Below are 11,461 nucleotides of genomic sequence, written 5' to 3'. Positions count from 1 at the left end.
AAAAAACGTGAAGGTAATTTTTCATTTCCTTTTTGCAGCGTAATAATGGTGGTTTCTGAACGAGCAATTTGAAAGGGTAAAATATTGTTTTATAGTGTTAAATAACCATACGCGATATTGACAGTTTCCGCTCACGAAATAGAAAAAGATAGAAAGAATGCCGGTGTGGTTGACCCGTTGTTGTTATCCGGGTATTTACGAGTTCACCAACTGTTAGCGATACGTATATTGTTGTCAAACATACAAACCAGCGTTTGTATATTCTTGTGCCATTAGCATAGGTGGCACAAAACATCTGGGGCCGAATTCACAAAAGTTTTCGTTCGTAAGTGCTGCTTGGCCATTCGCCAGCCGCCTTCGCTAATGATATGTCCGACACCACGATTGGCTGACACCTGCTTTAAAGAAAAGTTTTAGCGTAAGAACGTTTTTGTGAATCCGGCCCCTGAATGCTTTCTTCGGTATTCGATATTGTCTTGTGAAATACATTTTTCAATCTGGTTCACTGTCCAAGTTGTATCCTGTAGTCCTGCGCGCTAATTTCTGTGATCATCGCGTATCTGTGCGTTAACCTTCTCGTACCATGTATACTTAATGATTGAATCAAGTTGCTTTCGCTCACAAATTTCAAAGACGAAACAACAACCACAAAAAAGACGACGACAACACAAGGAGGGTTTTCTCACATAGGACAGTTTATTCCAGAACTTCAAGCCAACTACATGAGCTGTGATGTAAAAACCTAGAACCCTTTCACCATCCTCAGCATCGCAGTAGTTATTACTGACATTATTGTCGCTGTTATTATGTCTTCTACGTGACATACCAAAAATATACCTGCAGTGGTTACGTATCCCAGAAAAACCATTGAAAACATTTCGAAGAATAAAATGGGAGCAGGGCTTGACCAATGAATTTTTTGTCAACATTTTTGTTTTGCATCACACAGGAGGGACGTCCAATATGTGACAGCAAACAAAACAGTGCATTTTGTATTAAATGACACGGATTGAACCATTCGTTTTAAGTGACAACCAAAACAATCAAAGTGCATATGAACACCTCAGAGGGCAAACACTATTCAATCATGAACTTAGAAACATCCGAGCAAGTGTAGGGCATATATTACACAACAAACAACATGAATACCCAACAGAAATCAACAATCAGGACCGGGTCTAAAATTGTGAAGTCCTTGAACTTCTCTGGAAACGTTAAAACAACGCTTCCTGTACTTTTTTTTTATTTTTCTTCTGATTCACAGGCTCACAGCAGAGCAAGTATCAGCTGCTGACTGTAGTTAGTTGGTGCATGGCTGTGGTTCTCCTCCCGATATTAGACACACTATAGTGTAATCAGCTCACCACAAAAAAGTTTGAGGACTATTTACAACAAACACTGTGATGATCAAGATATATGTATATGTAAAAAAAAAAGAAGAAGGTGGGACAAAACACCACTCAAAACGTAACATGTAGGCAACGGGCAGTATCCAAGCACCCGCGGTTCGGTCAGACGTTTTGACATTATACTCAACGTCAAAGCTGCATTCTAGACGCAGTTTTATGAAACAAACAAATAAATCCCGAACTATGGTCAAGATCAATGCAAAAGTGACGGTACGCAACGTTTTCCGCCTCCCGTCCTCAAGAGACTGAGGCCACGTAAGCTGTCTTCAAGAAAATGAAAGGAAAGTGTTGAGGTCGACATCATCCTACACTTTATACTATATGCTTCTGTATATACATATACGTATGTATACATATATACGCGACACATGTACATACATGTTGTGATGCATATACATGCACATAGGAACTTCAAGATACTATTTCTTTACTTGGGTTTGAGGTAGTAGAAACTTGCTTGGCGTTCAGGGCTGATAAACCCACAGAACGGGCGGAGGTTTCAGGCGCAGGCCCGACGGCTATCTATGCTGAAACCAAATCTATGCGGCTTCAAGGTGGCTCTGTTTGTGAGTGTTAACTGCATCGTGCACCGGTTGATCCGCAGGCCAAAAATAAAGGACACTTGCAACCTAATGTGAAGACACTGTACCTGTTGCAACTACCTCGAAAATGTGCTACCGTAAAGAACAAATGAATAGATACGATGGGAGACGGGGGTGGCATCGATAGAAACCGGATGCGAACCCTGACTTAACGCTGCGTTCAGTCGGGCTTAATACGTATATAAGTTGGTTCAAACCTGTTGCTTCCGTATTTACGCGTCTGCGAATTATGTCGGCCGTATGTACACCATGGCGTGCATCCTTGGTCTCTTCACAGGCTTACTTAGTTAAAAAAACTACAATGTCTGTCTTGAAAACGTCTCCTACAAGAATTACGTAAAGTGGCTGTTGAATGGCGGTGTGTGGATGAAGTAGGTGTGAATGAGGGTGTCTGTGTGAGACGGCGTCGCGCGCATTTCTTGACCCGTGTTCCTGAGGTATTGGTCGACCATGAGACGCGCGCCGAGCCGTTCGGGAGTTTCAAAATCTGTCTTGGTTTTCGCCGGCTTGCGTGCCTGAACCCGTACGTCATACGCGCGCAAAAGGGCGCACGGAGGCCGCTTTCGTGTTTTCTTAGCTGTGTATGGGTTTATCAAGGAAATATAAAATGGCAAGCTACTTGGCAGCTAAGCAATCAATGCAAACTTCCCTGAAGTGCTCTTGCTATAGAGGCTCGTCACTGGCCCGGTACGGCAAAAGGCATTCCGATCTCGACGATTGCACGTTGCTATAAAGTGCTGTCTCGAGCGTTTACTCCGTGTCACATAAACGGTGCACAGAAGTGACATTTGTTCGCGAAACAAGAGGTATGCCTTTTCATGGTTTTCATGTAAATTTCGCGTGTCATGGGAAAGCTTATGCCTGCTTGCCTGCCTGCGGAAAATATTCTAGTCGGCTAACTGAAACACCAAAGAGGTAGACGTTGTATTTGGACTGTATAGTTATTTCTTGAACCTTCAAACCTTTAAGTGAGACTGTCATTCATGAACAACAACATGCATTACAAGCACATACTCCACGCTGTACGTATCACGACGATGCTGCACCTGTTGGAATACACACACTCCGGCCCAGCGTAATGATAAGGCTGAACGGCTTCCTTTGCGTAGAACACTAGTGACCCAGGCTAGTAAGTCACCAGAGAGACTCACGAGCGATTTTTAAAAGCAATGCTGCGAATTCGTCATCAGACAAGCAATTATCAATCCTTCTCCGCGCCTACATTTTACTTCTTCGATTCTTTACTTCTGTATTATAGCAAAAAGAGAGAGAGAAAGACTTCAAACACAAGAGTCGAGTCCTTTCGACAGAACGGGTAAACTACGTGCTCAATGAAAGCAAATTTTTCTATGAGCGCGAATAACTCACAGCTCGCACCTCGCGCATAGTGAGAGGTCTGCCCCGTGACACTTTTGCTCGCATATTGCAATGCCTGTGTTACCAACGAACAGCCTTATGACAGTGCACAACTTACTGATCACACAACCACCAATAGAAAGAAGAAAAAACAGTAATCTTACATCCGGAAGGTTTCAAGTGAAATGAGACCGCTTTTTTCTTTTTTTTTTTTGCTTTAATTTCTCAAAATAAAACTTCATTATGGCTGCGCCCAAGCTGTCACTGCACGCATGTGCGCTGCAGAACAGTGAAATTGTGAGAGGAAATTTTTATTGCGCCGATAAAAGAGCTTCTACATTCACACCACGTCGTCGCAGTCACTTTGGTATTTGCTGCTAAACACTTGCATGTGTTTTCATCCAGCTTTTGTGCAACTAGCAATACTCGCTATTCAAAAGTATGACAACGTGCGGGACAATAAATATAGGCTAACTAATGTAGGACAGTTTAATTGCTGACAGGCCATCGCCATCTCGTTGTTCTTAGCAATTATTACTACTTTAGCAACAAAAAAGCCATAATCTGACCTGTTTTCTTTTCTTTTCTTTTTTGCCGGAGGTTCTCTACAAGAACTCGTTGCACAGCGTATTCTATCTGTGTATCTCACTTTAGCCTGATTCGCCTGTATCGAATAAATTCTTTCGAATATCTGTGGAATTCGCACGAAAAAAAAAAGCATTACACGTGCTTTTAGAAAGCCATAATTTCAATGCGAAAATAGGGAAAAGAGACATCTATCATATCTTGCTTGCACTCGATATGCTGACTGCATAGTTCTGAGGCACATGACTATTGTCGTGGGGGTATGCATTGTGGTTAGACAGCAGGAAAAATGGTTCCGTTTCCAGCATGTTGTTTGGTGCTTGGAAGCAAACGAATTCCTCCAGAACAACGCAGACGGAAGCCTTGATTGTTATCGACATGGCTGCCTAACAGTAAAAAAAAAAAAAAAAACGGATATACGACAAATACCTTCTTCAGTCCCTTTGAAAAGCCAGTGAAATTTGTCCGCAGCGCATTTGCATACGTAGCGTCTAGCAGCATGCTGAACTAAGGTGCGCATTTAAGTAACAAGAAACAGATATGAAAAGAAATCAGCATCGTTAGTACCAATGTAACCCGTTTCCTGCTAAAATGCGTTAATTCCGAAAGGGAGCAATTTTCCTTCAAGAATGCAATGATAGATCCATAACTGAACCTACGCCACGAAGTTAATAGCCAAGATTGTGGCACAGAGGTTCGTATCTTCGAAGGCTTCTTTTGCATCACTCTTTCCATACATTTCGTCACGTTTCGTAGCAAAATAAAGAAGCCTCTTCGCTTACCAGACAGACTACCTCATTCAGACATTACCCAGACATGTTCGGCAAGACTATGTTATGTACAGGTCTCTTGACGTGTGTGTTTCGGTTTGGAAGAACAAAACGTTGGCAAGCGCCGGCGAAGACTTGGGGAAGGGGTTTCGACGACCACCTAGGAACTTTCAAGTGTATCTGTGTTTGTATGTGTATGTATAACAGCACAATACCTCGCAACTGTTTCTTCGATGGACAGGGAACAAAACGCCAACGTCGCGAGCTGCAATCCGAGCAAGCTGAACAGATTTAGGGCACTCCCCCCCGCAACTGAAGAAAGCGAATGGACACTCCGGCAACTGAAAGCGCCGGTGAGTGTCGGGCATTGCAATGCGCTGCTTCGCGTGGCGAGCAGTTCACCCGACAGACGGCGCGAACGTCGTGTCACATGATTGCACGCTGGGGCTGTTGCTCGGGCTTGCCGCACGAGTGGACGCGGGAGGGGATTCACTTCACTGTGATGTCATTGTGGTGCAGGGTTTTCAGCGCGCTTTTGCTTTGCCTCTACAAGGACTGGGAATCCACGAGTGTGTATTTTTTTAGCTTGTCCCAGGATGCAACGCGGCACGTATAAACAGGTCCATCCTTTCGGTAACAACAGGAGAATCACACCTCTGCTCGCTTCAAACATAATCACAATATGTGGACATACAAAAACGCAGTATGCATTTTTTTGTTTTGAGTTAGGAACTGTCATCAGCACAATTAATGTGCTTGTATATATATTTATATATACTATATATTTTGCTTTTGCTTGTTTGTCTGCCGACCTCAAGGGACGTTCTCGGGCTTACCAGCTCTGCTCCCTTCGCCAGGGTCAAATACTTCTAATGCCACACTACAGACAGTCTTGCCTGCAGTTGGCCAGGGAGCAAGTAGTTCAGTGAAGTCACTACAGAAATGGAGCGTCACCTTTACAAGGTAATTATTTACTTGCTCAAACTTTAATACTAATAAGCGAACAATTTTCAATATTAGCGTTTTCAGAGTCACTACCTGTTTTTGGAACGTTTTGCAAAATATGGTTCGAGACCTGCAGAAAAAAAAAGTCAAATGGCCGAATCGAACCCCTTGTAGCCTAGGTCCAAGGCAGTAATTCGCAGCTGAATAATTCTTCAAACATAATTATTTTCTGGTTCAAATATAATCACGCTCGGCTTGTTAACACAACCGAGGTGAGAAAGGGAGCGGAGCTTGTAAGCGGCGCAGAGAACTTTACCTCTTGACCAGTGATTTTGCTTTCGCCTTTCGAAATGCTGCTCACACGTAACAGTGCATTTCGCAATAGATAGGAACCATGTACGAGCGTCCAGCCACTTCCGACCCGTTCGCAGTGTGTGCGCCGGACCGTCAATGAGCGGGACTGCTAACGACTCAGACCCACAAACAGGGCAGGCCGAGCTGCTTCTAGCAACTACTTGTCGCGAAAAAGTTATTGCAAAAGTTTCGAACCAACACTTGATTCAACATATCACCGTGGCTTTGTACACACCTAAGAACGCGGGGGCCCTCGCGGGGCAAAACACGCCAGCAATAAATGAACAAAGACGAAAAGTTGCCGTCAGAAGTGGTAAAAGTTAGCAAGGAAAGAAACAAGACATCTCGCGATTCCACACGCCGGCCTTCGTTCTAACAAATTAGATGTCGCTGCTCAACACACACAGCAAGGGCAGGCTCACGGACATGCACGCACGAACACACGATACTTGGAGGTAGTCGGCAAGTGTTGCTCCGCGATCAACGTACACTGGCATGCGCACGAACGAGAACGCGCGGGAAGGCAGCCTCTCGTTTGTTGCCGTGGGTCGCGCCAGAGGGCGCGCGCAGGCGCTGGGAAAGCCTGCAGAAAAAGTTTTCCACAAAAAGTTCGCTGCGAGACACCACCACACGCGTATGCACACAGAAATACACATTCACTCGCACGTGTGCCGCACTTGGGTTTCTCACAGGCTAATTTCGACAGCGATATCTCTCGAAGCAGTGCACTGGGGAACAAAGTGACTCTCTGTTTTCCTTTCGCAAAAATCGCCACAAACAAAGCAAGAACACTTGGAAAGAGATTTTTCACAACAGAAAGGCAAGGAAGAAAACGACGTTACCCGTTTAGAGCCAGGAAGTCGTCTTTCCACTGGATACGCGTTTGTACAACAGCGGGGTACACGCTCGTTCTACGTTCTCTTCCTTGAACACAAGAAGGGAGTCATCGTTGATGGACAACACACCTAGAGCGCCCATTACTTTGTAGTAGAGGGAATCAGACGAAGGGACTCGGCGCGCCGCCACTAGCTCTACGTGTTGGCGCCACTTGCAGCGACACCAGCAGACCCGTGCGCTTCGCACGGCGTCGTCGTCCGGCGGGCCGGCGGCGGTCGGGTGGCGCGTTGCTAGTTGTTGCCGGCCTCGGACGCCTTGTTGGGGCTCTTGCCGCAGTGGCGCTCGCTGTCGCAGTGGAACTTGAACTCGCGCGCTGTGTGAAGCCGGTCGCGGCAGCGACGGCACTCCCACGCGCGCTGTACCAGTCTGAGGAAAGGCTTGAAGTCGGCGCCCACGTTGGGCGGCTTGCCGGCCGCGAAGCACGCGGCGCGCTGGTGCGCCACCACCAGCGGTTCGGCAGGGAACACGAGCTGGCACTTCTTGCAGACGAATCCCACGTCCACGTCCACCTCGGAGGCGAGCAGCAGGTCCGGCTCGGACACGAGCCGCCGAAGCTCGTCGCGGGACCCCGGTCCGGGCTCCGGGGACACTCGCGCCACGGCGGCCGCCGGCAGGGCCGCCTTGGCGCTCACGTCAGGCACGCACGACGCCGGCAGCGCCAGCAGCGACAGCGGCGTGCCCCCGTACATGCCGCCTGCCGCGTCGTAGAAGGGCGCAGCCGCGCTGTTGGCCGCCGCTGCAAGGATCGACACACACGGTGTCACACACACACACATTGGATGAACCGCGAATTGCACGCCGGTACGAGTACCGCGCATTTCATTTGCCTGTTCACACATTAATGAGGTGAACAGTTCTTTTCGAGTGGCCGAAACGTATAGTTACGTGTTTCCTGCTTGCGGTTATTTAAATGGGCAACATCAACTATGATGCAGTTTTAGAACACAACGATAATACTCGTCTGTGAAAAAAAAAAAAAAAAGCAGAAAACGAAAGAAAAAAATCGTGGCTTGAAAGGCACTGGAGGCGAGCGACTGTCCACGAAGACGACACGTTACGGGAGTCTAAAGCTAGCCAAATGCTATAGGAGAGATGCGATGCATAGGCAAGCATGTCAGGCATAGTTGCGCGGCGAGCAAAGCAATGTGTAACGGCAGCATGTACTAGCGACTCTCCACCCTGGTGATGGCCGGCGTCGGTGACACCGGGTAAGCTCCCCCCCTCAGCAGTCAAAGACCGCTGGCGTGAGATCGCACGCAACCTAAAAGGGAGAAACCGATCGCGTTCAGATGCGACTGTCTGGCCACAACAACGTCGGTCGGGCTGAACGTGTCAAGCACTTGACACGGGCCTCCCAGGTGAGAGAGGCCTTACTCGGTAGAGGGACTGGACCGAGAAGATCATGCGCCCCAGCCGAACGACAAAACGTCGTGCGTCCCCGCCGAAGCGAGCGAAGAGCCCCGGCTGCTTTGCGTCCCGCTGTCCTGTCTACTAGGCTCCCTTCTCTGATATGACAGTCACACGAACATGACAAATGTGCCGGTGGTTTCATCCTTGCGAACCCCCACACCGCCGCCTCGCTCTTGTCGTTTCATTCCTTTGCCTACCTTTGCTATCATTCTTTTCCTGCCTTTATTTATTTTATTTTATTTTTATTTTTATTTTCGCGGCAACGCGCCGCGAGGACCGCCACTGTCGTTTGCACCGTCTGTCGCGCACCGCTCCCTCCATCTCTCTCGCCCCCTGCAATTCCGAGGTGGCACACCGGGTAGCACACTGATTTAAAGAAAACGAGAAGAACGGCGCTTAGTTCGCGCAAACAAATGCCATGCTGCGATGGCAGACCGATGCGCTACGCTCATTTTTGCTCCTTTTCTTTCGGCTTTCCATCAACGCTCGGATGAGAGCGCCGTACTAGTCGAATAGCTAAAGCACCCGCCGGTCCAGAGCGGTCAGTCGAAACAAAAATGGATGCAGATCGGTGAACGCTGCGAAGAAACTTCGCGCACTTTCAAAGCACACTTGTCGAGCGCCCGCTGCCACTTCTTGTGACCACGACAGAAATGTTTATGCATGCCACCCGCTCGTCGGTGACGTGCTCTGGTGCCACCGCTCAGCCAGTGCGGCCGGGATTGGAGAAATGGCGGCGACACGCTGAGCTCCGAGTGTCAACGAAAATAAGTGACTGATAAGACTTTAACCGGCTCGTTACCTGAATGTCATGGAGCCTAGGAATGTTATGCCGTCTAAGAATGTGTCCTGTTGGGTGTATTCTGCTTCTCCTGCATGCTATGGTTGAATACTGCGCGGATGCGCGCACGCGGAAATGTAATTATAAGACTTTTCGGATAATGTTGGATGCGCACTTCTGCGTCTCCTGTTGCACTCGCACAGCAGTAAAGCGGGGACGTTCGTTAATATTTATTGGTGCGCTTACGCTTGTGTAAAATGCCAAGACAAGGCAGCATTGCGGCGGACTGGTTGTATGAAAAGCTTAAGTTGTTCACGAAGAATAACAAACCTAAATTGTTGTCCGACATTCATTAGACGTTAACCGTTCGCCAACTAATTTCTTTTTGTAGGTATGCCTACTTTTCTTTTTGTTTTCTCTTGGTGGTTCAACAGCACATGGACAACTTGGATACTGTGAACAACATCGCCAATTCGTGTCCGCTAAGTCGTGCTATTGCAGTTTTATTTATTGTTTGTTTGTTAGTTTGTTTGTTTGTTTTTGTTTGTTTGTTTGTTTGTTTGTTTGTTTGTTTGTTTGTTCGTTTGTTTGTTTGTTTGTTTGTTTGTTTGTTTGTTTGTTTGTTTGTTTGTTTGTTTGTTTGTTTGTTTGTTTGTTTGTTTGTTTGTTTGTTTGTTTGTTTGTTTGTTTGTTTGTTTGTTTGTTTGTTTGTTTGTTTGTTTCACATCTGATAACATATTTAAAGTAAGTCATTAGACATGGTCGAGAAGTTCTTGCTTTAAAATATATCAGGCGTGGTGGCTTAGGAACTATAGTGCTCTGTCGTTCTTGATTGCGGTTCGTAGTGACCATATTTCGGCAGGGGTGTAATGATGACACATCCTTATGCCAATATTTTGGCGCACTTTATAGAACCCCCGCTTTATAATATTTATCTGCGGCTCTCCACTCCAGCTTTCTCTCGTAGCCCGACCATAACTTTGAGAAGGTCAAAACAACCATTCAATGCAATTTTACCAAGTAGTACTGACTTAACCTGCAGGGCCAAATAACGCAATGCCAAACTCTACAAAAGTAAAACGTTAAAGTTATGGGTCACATGTACAAGACATAATTGAATCATGCATAAACAAACAGCGTCTACAACATACCACACGATAGCTCCGTGTGATCGTGGCATTTCATGCCTTCAGGACTACGATAATGTTTCTGAATTCTAGGTGATCCTCGGTAATTCCATGTAAAAATTGCAAATGAGCTAGACAAGCTTAATTGACAGCGCTGGTTCAATAAACTGGGAAAAGGCCCAGAAACCAAGCCATTTTGCTTTCCTCCTATTTCCAGATCGAAAATAATCGCACATCAACATTAGATCTCCTGCGCTGTTCCTTGCCTTTGCTTTCACTCTTACTGGCCAACCTGACGAAGAGATAATGGCTTAAAGCAGGAACGTTGGTCCATTAAAGCGTTCCTTAAGTGAAACCTGGCTGCGGTTGAAGAATCAATTACGTACGCATTGAACCATTAGACATGATTCCTACGGTCTTATGAGTAAGCTATTAAGATGAACGAAAACAGAAGCAAGCATAGAAAAATGAAAGAAAAAAAGGGGGACGGCGCCCATTGCGTTGTCATTATTATTGTGCAAGGCCGCAACGACGCGGCTGCAGGTTCGCCTCTAAACCAAATGATCACGGACTGGATAATATTGCCCCAGAAGGTAATGAAAATTAGCCAAGATCGATCTCTCTCCTTCTACGAGTTTCTCGTCCGATACCGTACTTCTCGGGTCTCGCGTGATTTGGATAGGGAGCGTTCGTTCGGTGTGGGCGTTATTATGCAGATTGAGCTCGACGTATGAGCGTTGAGCGGTAAATTATGCCCCGTCATTTTTTTTTTACCACTTCTAAGTGAAAGCGAGAAGTCGCAGAAAACGCAACAGCATTTGCCGAACTCCTGCTTCTCGCTCACTATAAAGTCTCGTGCGTCGACCAGTTAATTGTAGGCTTCGCTTAATGCCGGCTACGGCGGTTTCGTCAGTTTCGTTCCGACTGGTTTACGATCGAAATGGGTTTGAAAAGGCCAGCACTCGCATTTTATCGCCCTTCGTGTGGTTCTTTTGAAACGCGTATGAATCTTTCCTTTTATAACCATCCCACCGTAAAAGGTGCTGTTGTTTTGCGCTTTGTTGATTACTAGGCCAGGGCATTTTATTTGGCAACGATTTCGCCAATTGCAGTATAACGCAGCAACCGCTGGGCAGTAAAGTTATTTTTTCATAGTTCTTGGACTTCTCCGGACGTTTTCTACTGGTTTCCCAGAAACGATTTGAAAAAGGCAAACTTTTCTTGC

The 11,461-nt window shown here is 46.5% G+C and overlaps 1 protein-coding gene across 1 annotated transcript in view; it reads right to left on the bottom strand.

Annotated features, from left to right (window-relative positions):
• Nucleotides 1–677: 677 nt before the first annotated feature.
• Nucleotides 678–11,461, bottom strand: part of LOC119449732 (zinc finger homeobox protein 2) — a 35,098-nt gene continuing 24,314 nt past the window's right edge. Inside the window, exon 2 of the mRNA XM_037713015.1 lies at nt 678–7,654. Within this exon, the coding sequence (XP_037568943.1) occupies nt 7,149–7,654 (506 nt within the window). The 3' untranslated portion in view covers nt 678–7,148. The remainder of the gene's footprint in view (nt 7,655–11,461) is intronic.

Source organism: Dermacentor silvarum, chromosome 1 (genome assembly GCF_013339745.2).
Source record: "Dermacentor silvarum isolate Dsil-2018 chromosome 1, BIME_Dsil_1.4, whole genome shotgun sequence".
In the NCBI taxonomy this organism is placed as follows: Eukaryota; Metazoa; Arthropoda; class Arachnida; order Ixodida; family Ixodidae; genus Dermacentor; species Dermacentor silvarum.
This window is presented reverse-complemented; position numbering and strand designations above follow the sequence as displayed.